This window comes from Trichoderma gamsii, assembly GCF_001481775.2.
Source record: "Trichoderma gamsii strain T6085 chromosome Unknown Scaffold_6.2, whole genome shotgun sequence".
In the NCBI taxonomy this organism is placed as follows: domain Eukaryota; kingdom Fungi; phylum Ascomycota; class Sordariomycetes; order Hypocreales; family Hypocreaceae; genus Trichoderma; species Trichoderma gamsii.
The window spans coordinates 362,513-382,332 of NW_020171343.1; the positions used below are offsets into that span (position 1 = coordinate 362,513).

The 19,820-nt window shown below is 51.9% G+C and overlaps 3 protein-coding genes across 3 annotated transcripts; 1 reads left to right on the top strand and 2 right to left on the bottom strand.

Moving 5' to 3' along the window:
• Positions 1–486: 486 nt before the first annotated feature.
• TGAM01_v202439 (hypothetical protein) lies at positions 487–1,401 on the bottom strand (the record flags this gene model as incomplete). Its single annotated transcript, XM_018804863.1, has 2 exons — positions 487–833; positions 1,371–1,401. The coding sequence occupies 2 exons, from the start codon at positions 1,399–1,401 to the stop codon at positions 487–489; spliced, it is 378 nt and encodes a 125-aa protein (XP_018661854.1).
• A 6,689-nt stretch (positions 1,402–8,090) lies between these two features.
• TGAM01_v202440 (hypothetical protein) lies at positions 8,091–9,841 on the bottom strand (the record flags this gene model as incomplete). Its single annotated transcript, XM_018804862.2, has 5 exons — positions 8,091–8,343; positions 8,408–8,713; positions 8,795–8,912; positions 8,998–9,125; positions 9,186–9,841. 5 exons carry the CDS (start codon positions 9,839–9,841, stop codon positions 8,091–8,093), a joined length of 1,461 nt encoding a protein of 486 aa, XP_018661853.2.
• A 5,710-nt stretch (positions 9,842–15,551) lies between these two features.
• TGAM01_v202441 (hypothetical protein) lies at positions 15,552–18,111 on the top strand (the record flags this gene model as incomplete). Its single annotated transcript, XM_018804860.1, has 2 exons — positions 15,552–17,940; positions 18,011–18,111. 2 exons carry the CDS (start codon positions 15,552–15,554, stop codon positions 18,109–18,111), a joined length of 2,490 nt encoding a protein of 829 aa, XP_018661851.1.
• Positions 18,112–19,820: the final 1,709 nt, after the last annotated feature.

Genomic DNA, 19,820 nt, shown 5'->3' on the forward strand with positions numbered 1-19,820 from the left:
AATGCTGAATGCAATGCGCCTTGACTCTAAGCACATTACAGAGAAGAGAATCAATCCAACTTCTAGAACAATGGGGGCAAAACCACTCAAGGAGCATACCGGCCGCTATAAGAAAGATGAAATGTCTAAGGGTCGTTCATGTCGTCATAAAAAGTCGTTGCAACGTGTGCGTTACAAATATGCCTCTTTTATCGCTAGGTCCTTTGTGCGTGCCTTTTTTTTTTGTTTCTTCTTTTTTTCTTTTCGTATCCTTGTTCACACCCGCATCGAGATCACAGCCGCCAGTAAGATGAAGAACAAGAATACGGTTGGCGCGGTGATGGTTATATCCCCTAAGGGATGGCTGTGAAGCCTTTCAACCACGTGTATATATGCGCCATGGCTGCCTGTGAAGGTCCAAGCCAAAACCAAGGGGGAGGGAGCGTTTCAAAATTTTGTGTGTAAACACTGCCGTCAAACTCCGAATTCGATCCAGGTATCGAGCGGCTATTCAAAGGAGGCAGTGGAACTGCTGCTCGAGTGAGTGCCAGAGCGACGACCGTGGCGTTCGTTGCTGTCCCTTGATGAGGTAGGGCGGCTCTTGCGGCGGGTATCAGCAGCGGCCGGGAGTCCTTGGACAATGCCATTGCGGGCAAGCATGCCGCCGTTGACGGAAAAGTTGCGGCAAACCATGAACGCGCGCATGGCGGCGTTCTCTTGGGCCAGCAGATCAGACTCGTATGCCAGGTCGGTCTGGTACTCGCGTCCGTTGACTAGGACAAGGCAAGTAAAGCCATTGGGATCACGGTAACACTCGTACGAGGGGTCTGTCCATCCTCGGCGCCGGCAGAGGCCTATTAATAAACATTCGTTAGTCTTTTTATACTTTTGAACCAAATGAAGCGCCCACATTCAACAATTGCTGTCAAAACAAGAAAACGACAGGTACAGAATACTCTTTCGGCATCATGTCAAGGCGTGCTGCGCGGGTACCTATTTCAAATCGGCTTCCTGCAGCTTGAGGATGCCCGCATGAACAAGGAACCGCGATCTTGGGACAAGAAAGATAATACAGAAGGAAAGAGATTATAGGGAAAAAAGGCAACAAAACGTGCAATTGGAACAATCCTTTGCCTGTGCAAAGCCACCTCCCACCAAAAGATCAGTTTGACGGCCAGGAGGTCAATTGAAATGGCAGAGCATCTCAAATGCCCCCCCTCCGTCTCGACCAGCCTTCTGGCCGCCAAGGTCGCCGTGGTGGCCGCGCAAGGCTCGATTGATTCCCCCCCAAAACCTCATACGCCACCCCCACACGAGATTTCGGGGCTGTCGGTATCCATTGGGTTGAAGTAAACAAAACAAAAGCAAGAAGGCTCAATTCATCAACTTACTCTCTAGGTACTGCATGTAGAAGCCACCCATGGTTTCCGATAGTTGTCAATGGGTCGTGAGAGAGAGAAGAAGAATTTGGAAATTCAAAGAGGGAAATTGCCCTTGGTGTGGGAAGAGAGGGAAAAAAAAGTGGAACAGAGCCTAGATGCGCCGCAGATATGCGTATGCGGATGTACGAGTAAGAAGATTTGGAGTATGGCTTTGTGTGGCAACGTTGGAGAGGAGAAAGACCAGAAAAGCTTAAAAGCCAAGTCAAGGTGTAACCAAGGCAAGATCTAGGACGATGAGGTCCCAACGCAAAACGAGAGGGAGACGAAGGGGATTAAGAACAAATTAAAGTAGACAGCGCGGGCTCGGCGGAGGAGGCAGCGGAAACGAAACAAGTTCAAGAACAGAAGCTGGCCAGAGTCCAGGGTGGAGCACGAGGGACGGCCGAGACGGAGGCCAGGTGCACCGCTCCGGTAGCAACTGCGGCGGTCGACAAGATCCAGCGGCGAGGGATGTATGCGCGCGCGTGTACCCGTACGCGGGACGTGAGAATATGCGTCTGGATGCGTGTAGACTATGTGGTATGGAGGTTGTCCTTGTCGGAAGCTGGCATGGGGGAGGCCACAAGGATACGCAGATGTGCAATATGCCCGCGAAGCATGTGCGGACTGGCATATGGCCATGCATATGTACTATGTAGGTGTCTGTCTGGTCTGGATGCATGTACCGCCGTCTGCAATGGCTACCACTGCTACTAAAGATATGTATGCACGTCCTGATGCCTCGTTACTACGCAGGGCCCAGGGTCTTGTCGCAGAGGAGGATGAGCCGGTCCTTTGGCGAGACATGTGGGCTTCATCGCAAACCTCGTTGCTAGCGCGGGCCCGAGGGGTGTCTGGAGAGAGCGAAACGCGCGAATAGACGTTGATGAGAGCAGCGATGCGGCTCTTGGAAAGAGTGTGACCCCATCGCTGATGTGTTGGCAGCTCCCATCGCCAGTTGTTTTTGCAAACCGCTGGGGACTAGGCCGCTCCACCACAAATGTACATACACTTCGGTGGCAGAGAGACGCACCGCCTAACCATTACTGTAAATGGCCGTCTCCCCATTTGAAATAAGTTTCGCCCCAGCGGTGCCGACGAGTCGTAGCATGGACGGAGGATGGAGATGGAGGGCCTAGGGAGATAAGTGGTAAGGTATGCCACCGGCTAGGAGGGGCCCAGAGCCAGCATTCGGCCGTTCTGACCTGGGTTCTTTGTGAGAGCTCCGTTCACCTACCTGACCCAGTCCAGGCTTTTCGTCCCTCTCAGCATGGCTTCCTCGTCTTGTTCTCACTGCTGCAGCTGTCTCCTTATGTCGGCCGTACTGGCCGCCGGAAGGGTCGCGTCTGTAGGCGCCCAATCCCCTGTCTTCGGCGGGGTCTACCCATGTTTGGCGCTTCGACCATGTTCAACTGAGGTCGCACGAACGATTAATCAATCGGCGGCCAAAAAATCATCAACGGCAAGGGCGTACCCCTCGTGCAGTTCGTCATCAGTTTGGCCAACGAAGTGGTGGCAAAAGTACACAAAGGCAGTGAGGCCGGTGCGAGTTTCGACGATCTCCTGAGCACAACCGCACAGAGATATCAGCTTATCCCAAGTATTCATGGCAGAGCAATTGGCATCTGTCGTCGGGTGAGCCACTCAATGCGTGAAGTCGAGAGAAATGTATCTTGGTAGCCACCATCACCCAATATATCCCTCCGAGATCTATGGCAGAGCGGCCGCTAATGCACAGCAAAATCCCACAGATACCTATCGTCTTGTGCAGATATCTGTGTGCCGTAAGAGCTTGCGTACCAAAATACACTGTGATCAGTAACATATAACCGCCTTATAACAACTGTCCAAGGTTGGTGGGTAGATGCAGTAGATTCAATGTTTCCATTGCACCGTTGCATGCATAGAACAAGTGTACGCATGGAACACGCACACTATTTGGCGCATAGACACCTTCAATTGTGCTCACAACCCTGGAAATTGGTGGTCAGCTTGCTGTCGTTTGGTTGGACTGCTTCACTCCAGGTTAGCCGGCCAGGGCTTTGATCGCCAGTTTGAAGAGTACGCGTGTGTGTGCTGCTCATAAGTGACAATAAACCGTCACACATACGTAAGGCACGCTTTCTTTCACGCTTCCCTTTCTCGTGTTTCACATCTCTATCAACCAAAGAGCCAATTGGCACTAGGGCGATGCCAGCAGCACTATCTTCCCAACTAGAATTGAGTAAACCGCAGGGAGATGAGGCTTGTAGAGGCTATCCCATACACCTGCCCGGAATGTGCAGGCCGAGGCACTAAGGAAATAGTCTCTTCAGTGCTCCAGACGTCGGTGAAGAGACGTTAAACCTGTTACCACTTGCATGAAAGTGAGCAGACCAAACCGTACAGAGTTTTAGGTGATAATCATACTCCTGCTCAAGTCATTGCAAAGGGTCTAATCTCTAGCGTCGCAGTAGTTTGGCTGGCGAATAGTGGGCCAAGACCGGACGGACACAAGGTGATCCTGGTTTCTGAGAGAATCGTCCAGCGGCTGTCGAGCTGTAACATAATATTGCTCACATACATTGGACTTGAGGCCTCACACGAGTTCTCCTGCCACACATATGCTTCCCTCGACTTGCAAGCACGCACACACAGTGTGTCGTCGCCGCACACATGGTTCCAGATTTGCACGGAGAACAATCGTGACAATTACGGTGAAGGTGACCCGATTGATTGGCCAGATCTGCGTAGAGGGGGGCGCAAGGCAGCCAGAGGCAGACGCCCTCAGACTCTTTGACCCTCTTTAAGTGTCTTTGTGAGGGGGGGTCTTTGATTAAAGGCCGCATGCAACGATGAGCTGGCAGTGCCGCCGGTTGATATTAAAGCAAACACACGCAGCGAACGGTTCGTCGAAGCAGCTGCCATGTACAAGGAGGTACTCGTGCTCCGTGGTTTGCACGCCTGTAGATATGCCTGCAGTACATCAACAGCGACACCCTCAGTAAAATCCTCATATGCGCGGGGGCCCGAGCGCTGACGCGGAGCTCTTGCACTATTCAGAGCTGTGGGTGAGTAGGTATGGATGACAGAAAGGCCGCTGCGTGCCCGGTAGAGGAAGTGCTAGCAGCAGCAGTAGCAGCAGCATACCTAGGTACCATATAACGTATGGCCTGAATGTAGGAGGAGCATTACCGAGACCGGAGGGCCACCTTCAGCATCCGTTCCTCTCAAGCTGTTTTGGTAGTTGGTGATGGAAACCCCTGTACAATGAAACTGTTCTTCACCACCTAGGAACCACAAGGAGGGACCCCCAAGGAGGAAAAAGCCACCCACGCTGGATGACACTTTGGTCTGGGGTAAATATCCGTTACCATTGCTGCGAAACTCCGAAATACACTGTGATATGTGTGATGGGTGCTAAAAAAAGCATAACAGATGAGCAAAAGGGGGGCCGGCTGCTTGGGCCTAGCACAAACGTAGCTCATCGGCGGATTGTCAGCGAAGCTTGTGATTCGACAATTGGACAGCTGCTGCGACCGAAACACCACTCTTCGCTTGCCTAAGGTTTCGCTAGCCAAATGGCCAGGCTCAGATGGTAAACCTCAGCAAAAAAGTCCCTTTGTCCGCCGCGCCACTCGAGACCACTGCACAACTGGTCTTTCGGTGGGAAACACGCTTCTTAGTGTCACGCTGTGTCCATGGGCTTCTGACAGGCCGATGCAATGGCGGCCAAATCGGAACCGGCCGCTGGTCCCAGCGACCTGGACGCGGCCGTGAGGAGGAGACAGGCAGACGGATACGAAGCAGAACGGTCCTTGGACATTCGACGAGGCTAGGTCATAACGGTGAACGCGTGCTGTCAGTGTCCCTGTCAAGGTCAAGGGAGAATGGCTCTCGATGGAGGACTCGCCATCTCTGAAGCGGTGACGCTACCGTGTTCTGGATGCTCTGAGCCGTCATATTGCTCCCCATTAGCCCGACCTGCGTCCACTACATTTCGACATGGTTAAATGGATGCGGCTGCACACGCCTCGCGCAGTCTGGCCATGCTTCGTGGGGAGCGAGAAGACATGACAGAGGCAAGGTTGCGCGTGGTTTAGACCAGGAAGCAATTTTTACATTCCAGCGATCCTGCCAGGTACTCAATACTTGGCCCGTTCGCTCTACGTCAAAAAGCCCCCGGCAGGCAGGGATAGCTCCTGCCCTCTGGGAGCAATCGCTGAATCTAGCCTATCGGAACCCGGACTCCAAGGTACCTGGTACCTGCGGGCTGGCAAAACCGCTACTAACGAATGAGCCATTAACACGGGCCTCACGCCACTCGCTGCAGCCTCGCAAGTGCTTGTATACTACGACTGTAGCAGTATAGACGATGTACTTGCAACGCAGCTGCCTTGACACCTCCGAGGCCTTCAGACTCCAACGCATGCCGGCGGGCGCCAGGCTCATAAAGGACGCTGCATCTTTCTACAGGCATGGGGGCCATAAGCGGCCTTTTGAACTGGCGTTTGTGTAGTAGCCCCCTATGCAGCGCGAGCCCATCAGGCCGGGCAATCGTGGGAGAAGGTCCCTGCAGCGCCAGGCCAAAGGCGGGAAATAAGAAGAAAGGAAAAAATTCTCATGAGAGTCCCTGTGGCAAAGAGGAGAAGGAAAAAAAAAAAACCTTTGCGATCCACATCATGCAACTGCCCACTTCTGGCTTTTCACCCAATCCCGGTCCCTCGGTGGCGGGTGAACGATGGGATGTGTGTAAGCCTTCCTCCTGAATGGATGGCTGCAGTTCATCAGCAGAGGATAAGAGCGCATATACCCGTTATCTGTAGGCAGATCAGATATGCAGAGGGCATACTTGTACCTGTATGAGGCGAGAGACCAGCTTCGAGTTCCCTATCATGCCAGTGAGTTCAACGCATTGAGGTGGTCTTGCCCATCACTGTTCTGTTTCGCCTCAGAGGAGAGAGAGGGAGAGTGGTAAACTCGATTCCCCTCTTTTCACTGGCTGACTCGTCATGCATACAGCAAGGAAATCCAAACTTTCTGAGCAGTTGTAAGAGAGTTAATTTGTGCAAGTGTATGGAACAAAGCAGGCTGTCCATGTAAGGCGGCCGCATGATATGCGGCCCTATAAGCGGAGGGGGGCGTGTGCGTGAGGGCTGTGCCATTTTGCGAAAGAAGAAGATGAAAACCGTTTATCAAGTCCTCTTACATGAGAGAAAAAAAGAGTGCATATGTACGGCGTAATGAGTGATGATCAAAGGCGACGTTTCATGAAGCATCGAATCCCTCTCGGGGCTCAGGGTAACGCCGCAGCAGCCGATGGATTTAGCTTATATTGTGTGTATGAACTCTCTGTTTCCTGTTGATTCGTAAGCCAAAACTGCACAAGTAAGCTGTGGCTTCAAACTAGTAATAGGATTATTTATCACGAAGGGCTTGTATTGAAGATGTGACCCTTGGTGTTGTAAGAGAGTAGAGAAATAACATTACCAGATGTTACACTCATACAGACTGCTTGCGGACGCATCGGGTGGCATGTGCTACAAGTAAGTGTCTCACATTCATGTAGACGAGAATCTATTCCAAAAATATCAGCTCTCGATAGCAGTAACCCACCTTTGGCCCAGCGATGATGTGCAGGCCTTGCGAATGCGGTGTGGCGCCCCCCTCCCATGAGCTTTCATCCGAGACATGCTTCAACTAGTGCTCTCCGGAATCTGTACGCGGGAAGAGGCATACAAGTATGTAGCATTGAGATCATATCCATGTATGCGGCAAAAGGGAGGTCAATTACCTCTGTGCTGTGTAATCTTCACAATATGCTCACTCAGTTTGGGCGAAACAGCGTCTGAGTGCGTTGCACAGGCGCAGTAAGAGATATAGCTTGCTTCCCTCAGATAACAGTTCAAAGACTTGGCATTATCTTGGCGGATGAAGTCGTGTGGGGAATTGGACTAGGTAGTACGGAGTACTCCGTACATGCAATGCAGGGCCATCCCAACAAGGAGCCTTCCACCGTATTCTGTGCTTCTTTCGGCATAACCACCCCAGGCAGCCTGCTTCGCGAAGGAATAAGCCCGAGCTACAGCATTCAAATGCCAGCTTTGTCACTTTTCACGTGTGCGGGAAGATCGTGGTTCCTTCCATTTGAAGCGAGTAGCTGTGATGATAGCCACATATGGCATGTTGATAGGCTCTAAACGATTTGATGTACATTGCTTTCTTCTTCGAAATCCTGGCAGCTGCTGAGCTATCAACGCAACAATTCCCCCTTTTCAGTAGTATAACAAAAACCGGCTGAGCGGTGGCGGACTCCATCGTTCTTCTGTCTAGTTGGTTGTCGGATCGACCATGAAAACCTTGCCTACAGTCCCGTCCGTGGGAGGATCGGATAGCACTACTGCCGCTGCTGGGCACTATCGGCGGCATTGCTGGACCCGCTCTTCTGCCATCGTGAAGCGTCTCAACGTCTATCAACAAAAGGTCGAAGACGGTACCTGTCTGCCCCGAGGCACACGTGAAGATAACTGGTAAAGAGCCAACCGGTATCATTGTACGCAACTATCCTCCTTTTCTCTCTGTTAGCCTGTGGAGGATAAATCACTGGGCAAGCAGCGGGTTAGTCTTTTCATTGGCTCCGCTGAAAGGGATAAGCACTGTATGGAACCTAATGGCCACTTCCAACAGGAGACGTCGGCTGCCTATTCGCAATTAGAAGCCCTCTTTCGATGAGAAGTAGCTTCGAATCGCGTCAACGCTATGTTGGGGAATTGCATAGACGGGATGAATCGTTCCAAGCCTGTCATCCTCATCAAATATTTGCTCTCCCTTCGTATGAGGCAGCACCTCCCAAACGTCGTCTCCGAGAAGGGCCTCGTCGGCTCGAGAGGCAACTAAACGCCACTTGTTCTGTGCGGAGCTGAGACCAGATAGAACGTAGCAAGTGTGATACGCGTCAGAGTACCTATGAAACAGCATTAGCACGCCACGATTGCTCTGCAGATTTTGTCCTGATTGAGAGCACCCACTTGCTAGGCTTGTCCCTCATGCCACCCCTCCTAGACATGTCTTGACAACAACAGAGGATGTAACGAATCAATCCATTTCGGCTGAACAAGCTGTCGTCTGCATCCGTGTCTTCCAACGGGCGACCTGCAGGGCCAGCTGTCGGCCCCTCAGGCCCGCTCAGACTGGCCTCAATCAGGGGCCAACATCCACCAACCCAGTGGCTATAACAGCCGTCGACAAGCTTGTTCGTGCGGCCTGAAAAGCCGCCTTCTGGAGCATACTGGCGAGATGAGAGCCAAGAGATAAGACGTGGTACATCCATGTACCTATCATGTCAGGGAAAGAGTCAGAATGCAAAGCTCTCATGGCACTGCGTCAATGGACGACGCCCCAAGACCGAGACTTACCGTCTGATGCTTCGGTGTGGGGAATCAATAATTGAAAGGCATCCGAGAGCGCAGAAGGCATACGCGCCATGCGCCTCGACCCCGTGGTTGGCTGACACGCCTCCCTCGTACGTTTGGCCTGGTTTTTCCGTTTAGCAGAGTGGCAATTTTGACAACAAGGCCGGAACACATCGAGGAAGAAGGGAAGAAAAGGGACGACTTACACAACCGGACCCAGTCAGCCAGGCCACTCAGGAGACTTGTGTGGCCGGCAGCGCATGCAGGAGAGTCGGATGATAGTTCCAAAGGCAAGTTGAGCAGAGATATCACAACAGATGCGCAGTAGGCCCCCCTAAAGTGAGACATTAGTCAAGGCACGGTACCACGGCATGAGCGATGATCAGAGACATACCTCACATCTTCTTCGCCTCCGACGGCCATCTGGAACCCACCATCTTGTTGCTTGAGCTGGCACAACCACTTCCACATGCTTCTCCTGTCAACCACTTCAAATGCCTCGTCTCCGCCAACCAATGCCAGCGAGAGGATAGTCGCGTAGGTGGTGGCAAGATGCGATGACTGGCCAAAACCACCTCCGAAGCCCCCCGTTATATTTTGCATAGGGCGCACTGTCTCAATAAGCCTGGTGCGATAAGGCTCGAGATCCTCACCGAGAAGAGACAGGGCATTCAGGCACCAATAGAATATCCACGGCCGGCTAGGATCCGCCCCTACAAACATTGATGGCAACGCTCCTAGCTGTTTCTTAAGGAACCTGACATGTCGCTCCTTGTCCAGACGAGGGATGCCATGGGCGTTGAGCTGGCTGTGTTCTTTGCCGGTCAAGAAGGGCAGAATCTCATCGACCGTCTCATCCTGGATGTTGGACGAGTCTGTCTCCAGCGCATCGCGAATCATGGGAGGAAACATGAAGAGGCTGGGAATAGATGCGCCTTGCTGTGTGCCAGGAGGCGCAGGGCCAACCTGTGGTTGCTGTTGTTGTTCCACGCTTGCAGCCATTTTTCTCAGTTGATGCTTGAAGACTACTCGAGAACGTCGAGATTTCATGATATGGACTCAGAGGCTTGTCGTCTCTTTTAGCCTCGAGAGCATACAGCAACCCCGCTCATCTTCCCACCTTGCTGGCGCTGTGAGCTAGTATTCACAAACAAACAAACGGCTTAACCTAATGTCAGGCTGCAACAGAACAATAGAAACTGGAAGTCGTGGTGGCAGTATTGTCCCCGGCAATATCCCGGCTATCAATTATAGTGCCCGTCCCCCACTCTCCTATGTTGGTCCCTCAACCTGTATCAACGACATGTGAGTATCAGTAATTACATGGTGGAAGTCTTGTTAGATGTAGATATGATTCAAAATTATTTGTCTTATAACCACAAAGCCACAATTGGAGGTCATTTGAAGAAGCTGAGTATGCATGGGGACATTGTTGGCTGCGCTATGGCGATTGTCACTAACTAATCCTTAGATTGCGTAACTCAAACGAAACATGACCAAGCATGTATGTTGCGTGGCTTTTTGCTTCCAAGTTTATTATTGCCTTGTGGCAATATTCTGAATGGCGATTGAATGAGTTATGCTCTAGTTATTATATACATAGCTTTAGGCTAGCCTCCTGCTTGGCCCGGTGCCGTTGTTACTCGGAGTGTCTATTTTCGCTAGACTGAGTATTTCGGCAAGATTTCTTGCGATATCCTATTGCCCTTTGGTTCCACCTTTAGTAACCAACTTTGAGGCTTCCCTTTTTGCTAGGCGAAATGGTATCAAACGTCTCTGTTTCGAATACCAGTGATACAGATATCCTTGAGCTGGTATTGGAAGTTCAGCATATGTCTCCCTATTGGGTCTGTGCTGTGTTGCATGGCTTGGCGACAGCTTAACCCTCGATGATTACATGGATGATGCTATGAGTTGCCGATACCACTGAACTGATAACTAGGACTTGGCTGTTGATATCTAGACAGTTGTGAAATCCCTTGCCGCGACTCATGGGCAAATTCCACTCAGCGACTGATGAATGAGAAAACTCCAGCTTCGTGCCCGGTGACACAGTCAGCCCATCTCCAACCGGCGAGATGGTTGCTACTATCTTGCCACATCCAGGCCAATATATATCGTGAGCCCAGATAGTTCCGGATTACATACTACACCCTGCTACTGTGTAGGATGAGACAATGAAGCACGTTACTTTTCCCGAGTCGCACGATGATACTGCTACCCACTCGCTTGGAAGACGGGACGACAACCCGTCTCGAGTCATGGTATACGCGGAGACTTCCCTGTGTCAGCTACACCGCGATCATCATTTCCAATGTCAACGAGTTCATGGTTGCTCAGGAGACGTGTGCCTAGCGAGTAAAAATCGCCCATATCTACTTGTAGTAATGTTTTATTTACGCTGGTATTGCATTTGGCCCTAAAACACATCATGCAAGCTTAAAAGGCAAAAGGTAGGGGGGCTTGGCAGGTGGCAGATGGCAGATGGCATTGACGTTTTGTTTCTAGGCAGTAAAGCTTATGAGAACGAACGTCATGGGTCTAGCGACAAAAACCGAATTTTCTAAATTAGAGGGTCAGGAATTGAATACTCCGTACAATGGCATGTCTATTCGCTTAGAAAGCTGTCACGCAACAAGGATCCCTGCAAAGGAAAACCTTCACTTTACGATAATCTACCTGCCTCCAGCTCGGATACGACAGGAAACGGTCCCTTTACTAATACAGTAACATGTCAATGCGGGAAAGAGGGTTTGATTGGATAGAATCAGCCGAGCATCTTGCTTATTGTTGAAGATGTTGTATGCGTTGGGCTGAGAGGGTTGGTAATATCACGAGCCGCCGGATATCTGCCATCGGCAATGCAGCACACCCTCGGCTCGGAGCGGGTTCCTTCTTCTTCGCCTTCTTCTTCTCTTCGCGCAGATCTTCAAAGTAGGCAATGTGATCTTTCTGTCTCAGACAGGCGAACGAGGACAGACTGCAACGTTAGCAGGCCTGAAAAGCCTGAGGCGGGGTTAGGCCGGGACACATTCACCCGGGACACATTCACAGCCTCTCAAGCAAGACCGTTTACCTGTTGGTTTATTTCCATTATAGCATTGAGTCCGGCTCAAGCATCTCAGCGGGGCCTTGTCAATGCTCGATGTCAAGGGCGAGGAGATGGTGCGTGGCGCTCTGACCCTCTAGGCCTTGATTCTCTGGTGGCTGGCGATGGGTCTTCCTAGGGAGCCTTGCTCTTGCTAGCATAGCATCGCCAGGATTCAGAAAATAGATCGTGCGGTTCAGTCTGGCCAGACTGAGCACGTTTGAAAAAGCGCTGCAGCTAAGAAGAAAGAGGCAGGGCAAACGGCCATCATGCAATGCCGTGACAAGGGGGGCCAGCGGCGGTTGGGCAGCGGAGCATTGGCGGCAGTTCCGTGGGCAAGGGAGAGGACAGGAATCTGTTGGCAGAATCAGGCGAGAATTCGACAAACAGCGAAGAAGCTGCTTTTCCGGAGCCACGAGAGTGCATGATTGACGCCTGGGTGCCACTGCCACTCGTTTATAACTATAGAGCCGTATCGTATCCTCTTTTTCGTCTGGGGTGTCCGCACTTATCGGCAACGGCGTCACGGAGTGTAAATCTTGTCGGTTAGCGGACCCAGAAGCTCCAGCTCAAGCTCAGATGGTGCTGAGGCTAACGGATGGTAGCTGTTCATCGCTTAGCAAATCAAGTTTGTTTCCAGTTAGCAGCAGTAGGAGGCAAATAGGTGGCGTGCGTCGACGCTCATCACCTGCTCTGTCTATCGTGATCGAGGCTGGCTGGCTGATTGAGACGATGCTGGCCGGATCTGCTTGACTCGGTTCGACTCGGCCATCACCGAGGTAAGCACGGTAAAATTTCTTTCTTCTATTGACAGCACTTGACAAAGTAGTCCTTGCCGTATCGTTACTCTGCCATATGCTCGGTCGAATAAGCCTGCTGCCTGTATATCGTCAAGCTAGCAGACGACGGGGAGAACGGTATCTATCCGAAGGCGAATTCACCAATACTACCTTACCTTTTAAATCCCGAGCCCCTACTCTTGTGCAATGCCCACCAAATGGTTAACCTGATGCAGCAATAGAGATCCAGCACATGGGACACCCGCATGCATATCTTAATGATGATCGATCGCCAAAGTATAGGTGAAGACCGATCTAGCTGTATTCCGCCTGGGCGCACATCATTCCTGCAAGCCTCATCGTCGAAGGCACCTGGATGTCTCGGATTCACTTTCCTCCCAGCCCGAGCATTGTGTAGCTCAGGCAGTGATTGACCCAGCTTGGCTTGTAGGCGAAGATGAGGCTTGGAACATGTCCTCCGCACTCAGGACTGTCTTGACCGTGTATGACAGGGCAGACCGTCTCAGCATAAGCGTACAAATAGTATACCTACCTGTCTGGGTAGCCAGACCTGTATGTTTGCAGAGTCGACTCAGTCATAATGATGCCCAACTGAGGCTGCCACTGTTAAACGCCAAAAGGCAGGAATATACGTCCGGAGCGTACATGTAGGAGCGCTCCGACACGTACACGGTACAGCCACTACTACCCCAAAAGCTACAGGCACTGATTGGAAACCCCAGGTTATTGGCGGATTCCATGATAGAGCGGCCATGATCGGTGATAAGGGTTTAGCTGGACTCTTAGCTGCTGCTGTGTGCACGCCACAAAATGACAGCGCATCACTCCTTTGCCGTCCAGGCAATGCATCGGCGCGGGCAACCAACGAGTAACAGGCTGGCATGTGTACGAGGATCCTGGGACTCTGGGGACGGATGGGGCAGTCACCAGGATAGCAGGCCATCGTCTTGATTTCCTGAGCGCATGTTGGAGTTGATCCATGGCCGCCGGAGACGATTGGATTTCCTTGCACCAGCAGGTCAGTATCATATGCGTACAGTATAGACCAGACTTAGAAGCCGGGGGACTGCCCTGTCTGGAAATCTAAACGAATCTGCTACGAAGTCCAGCGACGCCGTTTCGTATCCACTTGTTGTGCGTTTGCTTCTTTTTTTTTTTTTTTTTTTTTTTTCTTTCGCATATTTTCCTTCTCTTTGGTCTTCCGAAGGACCCTTGCTGCGATGGGACCTTGACAAGGGAGTTCTGGTGGAGAGGATGCCGGGGGCTGATGTGGCCTGCGCGAATCGTGTAGTCCTTGGCTAGACCACGGGGCAGCATTAAGGTCGTACTAGCAGCAGCATACGATGTGCTGTACATACTGTACAGTAGTGTGTAGGTCTGGAGCAGCAGTTTGCAGGCAGCACGTATCATACGGAGCCAGTATGTACAGTACTGTATGAGGCGTTTATTCGTATTTGGCGAGAGACGTGGCAGCCCAGATCTGGCAGACGCAGGAAAAGCAAGGCCTGCCGGGGATGGAACGCCGCTGGATGACGGCATTGGCACGCTGCTGGAGAGTCATGATGCCGGAGTCTGCTCCGTTCCTGCGCAGCCAAAACGATGCTACTGCGGCGCTTCTGCTGGCGATGGTTTCTGGCTGCGATGGGCGTTCTCGAGCAACAACTGCTAGTCAGTTGGTTTGACGAAGGGGACGGGATCTCCGCTAGATTAGGTTAGTTCGGCAGAGCTGCGAGCTAGAAGCACTAATCAAGTAGGTTTCGCGTACTAGTAGTTGCTGTAGGCGAGCAGTGGGTGAGGACATTGATGAATGCTCGCACAGATTTGCCCGTGTAAGTCTAGCAGTGAGTAAACGCCTGCAACAGCGCCGCCTTGTCCGGGTCGACGATAAGTGCAGTTCAGTGCAGGGCAATGCCCGCTTGCTAGCAAGGTATATCGATAGTATGCATGTACTTCATGCCACTCTGCTGCTGCAGCCATGGACCCTTCGAATGGAATCCATCGTCCTGCTCACCCGTGGCCTGCCCCGATGCTGCCCCGATGCTGCTGCCCCTCCTGCCGAAGCATTGATACTGTACTGTCCTCGATGAGGGGCGCTGCCAGCAATGCACAGTGCCAGCTCGGCTGCGTCGCAGTGGAATGTGGGCGCTGCTGGTGGCGCCATTTGCCAGCGCGTCAAGTCATACTGTCCTCCTGCCCGGCGACACAGTGCATTGCCGTCTCCGATTGGGCGCTGCCATGGCGCCCTGTACTCGCCGTGGCCCTTCTGTGCCCCTCTGTGGCTCCCTGTGGCCCTCGCTGGATCGCCGGCCGACAGCCCCACCGGCCTGCAGCTGCAGATGTGCCTTGGCGCCGCCCATTGGCTGCGACACCAGCTCACCGCCTCTTCGGACCCCCGCTCGCGATGCCTCCAAATCATGCCCACCCGCCGACCACCCACAAACTCTCAGTGCTGCTCCAACCTCGTGCGCTCTGCTCTCTGCTCTGCTCTGCTCTCCCATCCACAGCGAACCGCCATCAGCAAGCAACCAAACAAGCTGCTGGCAGAGCAGTGCAGCACAGCGAGGTATACAGTGCAGCGCAGCGCAGCTCCAAACTCTTCTAGGCACCAGAAAAGCGTCCCGGCGCGCCGTCCAGCTGGCCTGCAGCAAACCGTTTCCTCCTTCAACCCCGGACGCTGCCCTTCTCCTCTTCCCTTTTCCAACTCGCCCTCCCCGCCGTAATCCCGATCATCCCTCAGACCAGACGCTCCGACTACTGCTGGCGACAACACCACGAAAGAGCGGTGTCATCGGCCCAGTTTCATATTATACAATACGTCCTTTGCTCGCATCCAAGCGTATCGCTTGATCGTTCCTCTCTTCTCTCCCCCAGAATGACCCTCGAGTTCAATGTCAACGGCGGGGGCGATGCCTTACTCGATTTGACCTTTGAACAGCAGCAGCGGGACCGGGCAGCTGCCTACGCCTATTCTACAACAACCACAGCTCACTCGAGTCCAGGGCCGTCATCTCATCTTGTCGCGGCAATAGGCTCCTGGCCACTACCCGTCAACATGAACGCCGCCAGCGCCATCAACTCTCCCCAGGAAGCTCGAGGCAGCTCTCCCGAGGAATATCACCCAAACTCGCCTCTCTCACACATGTCTAGCCCTCACAGCCACCCTTCGCCGGTCCAGCACTCGCCTTACCAGCAAGCGACGAATCCTCTGACCGACTGGGCTCTTCACCACCACCAGCAACAGGCTGCTCACCACCACCACCACCACCAGGCTTTGGCCGCCCATGACATGACACATTTTATCCAGGAATCCACGCTGGTCAACTACAATGCGTATCCGAGCTACCAGCCAAATCCCATCGATTATCTGCCGCCGACCACACAGGCTGCGATGCAGACCCATTTGCTAGAATCACCGTTCAGCTCGATGCCCCCTCTGGATGACACCGCACACGCAATGCACTGGGGAGGTGCAGGGATGGGAAACTGGCAGGACTTTCAAAACACCCTGCAGCTAGACGGATTGCAGACTGTTGGCAGCAATTCCCCCACCGGAACCTATCTTGAGGTCCTTTCGCTGCCATCCTCCTCTTCTGGTGATGGCTGGGCGGTCGTGGACTGGGGAAATCCTGGCCATGAGCTGTTTCAACCTACTCCAAGCGCTGCCATCTTCAACCCATCGCAGACCCTGCACTTGAGAACCAACTCTGGTTCATCTGACGGTGGCCGCTCAAACGAACTGAGCAGCTTTGAAGAAGTCCAGTCTTTCCCTTCTCCCTACTCGGCAGATTCCGATGGCCATACCGATCATCGAAATTGCTACTCTGCTGATGGCCACCACCATAGCCATGACGGCCATCACCACCACCACGCTCACGCCCATCAACACCACCACAGCCCCGTGATGGCAGTTGCCCCAGTTTCCATCAAGGCCGAGTCTTCCGTCCGCCACAGCCCTGGCAGTGGAGCAGGCTCAGTGTCTCCCTCTTCGTCCAGTACAACTTCAAGGAGAAGCAATGGTATTCGCAAGAGTCCAATTGCCAAAGCACCCAAGCCAGTTGTCAGACGTATTTCTAACGGAAAGAAGGAGGGAGGAAACACTGAGAAGAAGGTGGGCCGCAGAAAGGGTCCTCTTTTGCCAGAGCAGCGAAAGCAAGCCAGCGAAATAAGAAAGCTGCGCGCTTGCCTGCGATGCAAATTTCTTAAGAAGACTTGCGATAAGGGAGAGCCATGTGCTGGATGCCAGCCGTCTCACGCTCGCCTCTGGCAGGTTCCCTGCACGCGAATTGACATCAAGGACATTGGTTACTTCATGAAGGACTGGAAGGCTGACTATGAGAGACACATGGACCGCGGAGTTTCTGTCTACAATGTCAAGGGCTTTGCTCAAAAAGAGACTCTCATGTGGATCACCCACGGCTACGGCTTTGCCCTGCCCGTCATGGTTCGCGAGGTCTTTGTGGCTGATGACAGCTGCTTCTCCGTTGAGTGGGTTGAGTCGTACGTTGCTACTAGCGACACCATCGACTTTGAGACTCGTACCGAGAAGCTCGACGTTGGTGCCGAGGGCATCCGTCTCGATGCTCTTTCTGAGTATCTTGACAAGCACATTGAAGGCCCCTTTGAAGACTTCATTGATGACCACTTTGAGGGCACTCCCTTCATCACTGAGATCCTCAAGACTGCCCACCGCTACTACGTCAAGGAGAAGATGCCCGTCATCCGAAAGGCCCTTAAGTTGGTGCTTGCCTACAACTTGACTATGCACATCACCATGGTCGAGAGCCAGGGCTCTGAGATGCCCCTTGACGGCCAGATCGACGACGAAGACTCCAAGTACTACGGCCGTACCGTTGCGCCTGTCATGATCAACTTCCAGATTAAGTGTGCTCTGGCTGACATGTGGCGCGAGCTCCAGCGGGACATCCTGGAAGAGCTCTCTGCCTTGTACTCTGGAGTCTACAGTGGCGAGAAGATGAAGAATTGGCCCACCATCTTCCTCTTGGCCTCAATTCTGCTCGCCGTGTGGGAAGAGATGCAGTTCGACTGCCACTACCGTGTCCCTGACCCTGTGGCGGTGAACAAGTTCTGCAACGACATGGAAACGACCCCTGTTGGTGTTATTGTGGGCCTCTTCCACGCCATCTCTCAGAAGCTTCCCGCCTTCACCGACTGGGACACCCGTCAGCACGGCCACCTGCTTCACAACAATGTTGCGGTCTGTGATGCCATGACCGAAGTGCGACAGCATGTCATCAAGCATGGTAAGTTTGCGTACACCTGCGCGCCACCAAACACACCACCAAGTGGAACTAGACTAACCATTTTATGCAGAGGCCTACCTGCGAACCCGAAGAGAGGCCAAGTTTGATCGCTATGACTTCGATTCGCTTTCCAACAAGTTCCTGTCAAAGCTTGTTATTCGGGCCAACTAGACCAACAGTGGGCCTTTTCTAATTTGCTTTTATCTTTTCGCCATCTCATTTTGTCTTATTTGTAATGGGGCCGGTTCAGCTAGGCGGACTAGCCATCATCATTTTCTTCACGACTTTCCTTTTACACATGATTTTTATACGGTCATTCAGCGACGGCGTTGTTATAAAGATTCTCACTGCATAAATCTTTGAGAACGACTTATGAGCTCGCGATCTACTTCACCTTAGCGTTTCTATTCTCTTCATGGGTTGACCGCCGCCATGCACCACGACGTTATTGCGGAATGTCTTACGAGCCTGACATGACTTTCTTCCACGAATGTATGACTTGAAGAAGAAGATTTCTCTCTTTACATCCTTATGCACACCTCCCCCCACCACTATATCTATCTTTTGGCTTTTGGTTCTGCGCTTTTTCTATCTTGGGCAGCTCATCTACACTTATTTTTATTGCGGGGGATATGCGATATGCGATTTGATTTTACTTGCTTTTTGAAACGGAGAGATAGGGACACTCTCAACATATGTTCGTTATGGGAATACAATGTTGCACGATGTAGTATTATGGAATCTACAGACGGAGAGTGGTTATGCAGCATAGAGCGAACATGCATGGTATAAGGCGCCTTGGGCCATGGCTTTTCGACCTGGCCTTGGATGGGAGTGGGATGATTTGAACACATGGTGCCTTGAACAGTTAGGCAGTTGGGTGCGATGGCTGGGCATGCCACGAATTTAAAAAAAGCTTTGACTTGTCTATTAATGGAAGCGATTTGTTTCTTTGAATGATGCGTGTTTTTCTGATTTGTGATGCTCATATAGTACTAAATAGCTGGAAATAATGTCGCGGCCTCACTTACACGATGGCGGGGTACATGCTATAGCTTAGAAATACAGATTTGAATCACTGATTATCGCTGGTTACATACAGAGTGCAAGAAGGTGCTGTGCGTGTTGCCATTGATACATGAGCTCCAGCTTTAACGAAGCATCAACACCGCTAGCTAAAGGAGAGTGTTTGGAAATGGCAGCTATTTTGCTCATCAATGATGGGTAAAACTCTAGCCGTTCTGTGAACTCTTCCTCCCATAGATCCCCGAAAGCAAATGTCTATTGACTAGATCTTGCTTGCCCTTCTTCCTCTTTTCTTCGTACATCATGTCGATATCTTCTAGTGGATTAGTAAAATACGGCACTTATAGAGAGTCCTCTCTTCCGATGTGTAAGCCAAGTTTGGAAATGCAGACGACACGATTTGAAGGGAAAGCTGAATGTACATGGGCTGATGCGGAGCGAAGAAGCGTAAAGGAAAAAAATAAAAGCCATTCGGCCGAGAGGCTTTTGGTATTATTAATGATTCTTATTAGAAATGCTTACTATCTCCGGCAAGGCTGGTCAGCCAAAGTGACAAATGCCTTTGAGATGTCTACAATTACGACTCCGCGCCCAGCATATCAAGAGTATACCTTGCCTAAGCAGTAATTTGCGCTTCGTCACTTCAAAGTGAATCCTGGAAGCGATAGAGATCTAATCTTCAGCGGTAGATTGCGTTTGGGACAATGCCAAGCATGATTGCGTGCCGCAGTGGGCGAATTGCCTCTATAATCTGATGTATATCTAAGACTTGAGCATGCGTAAAAAGAGGCATCCGATACAGAATTTCATACTAGCATATAGGAGGAAATAGCTCGACATGTAGGGCTGTATAA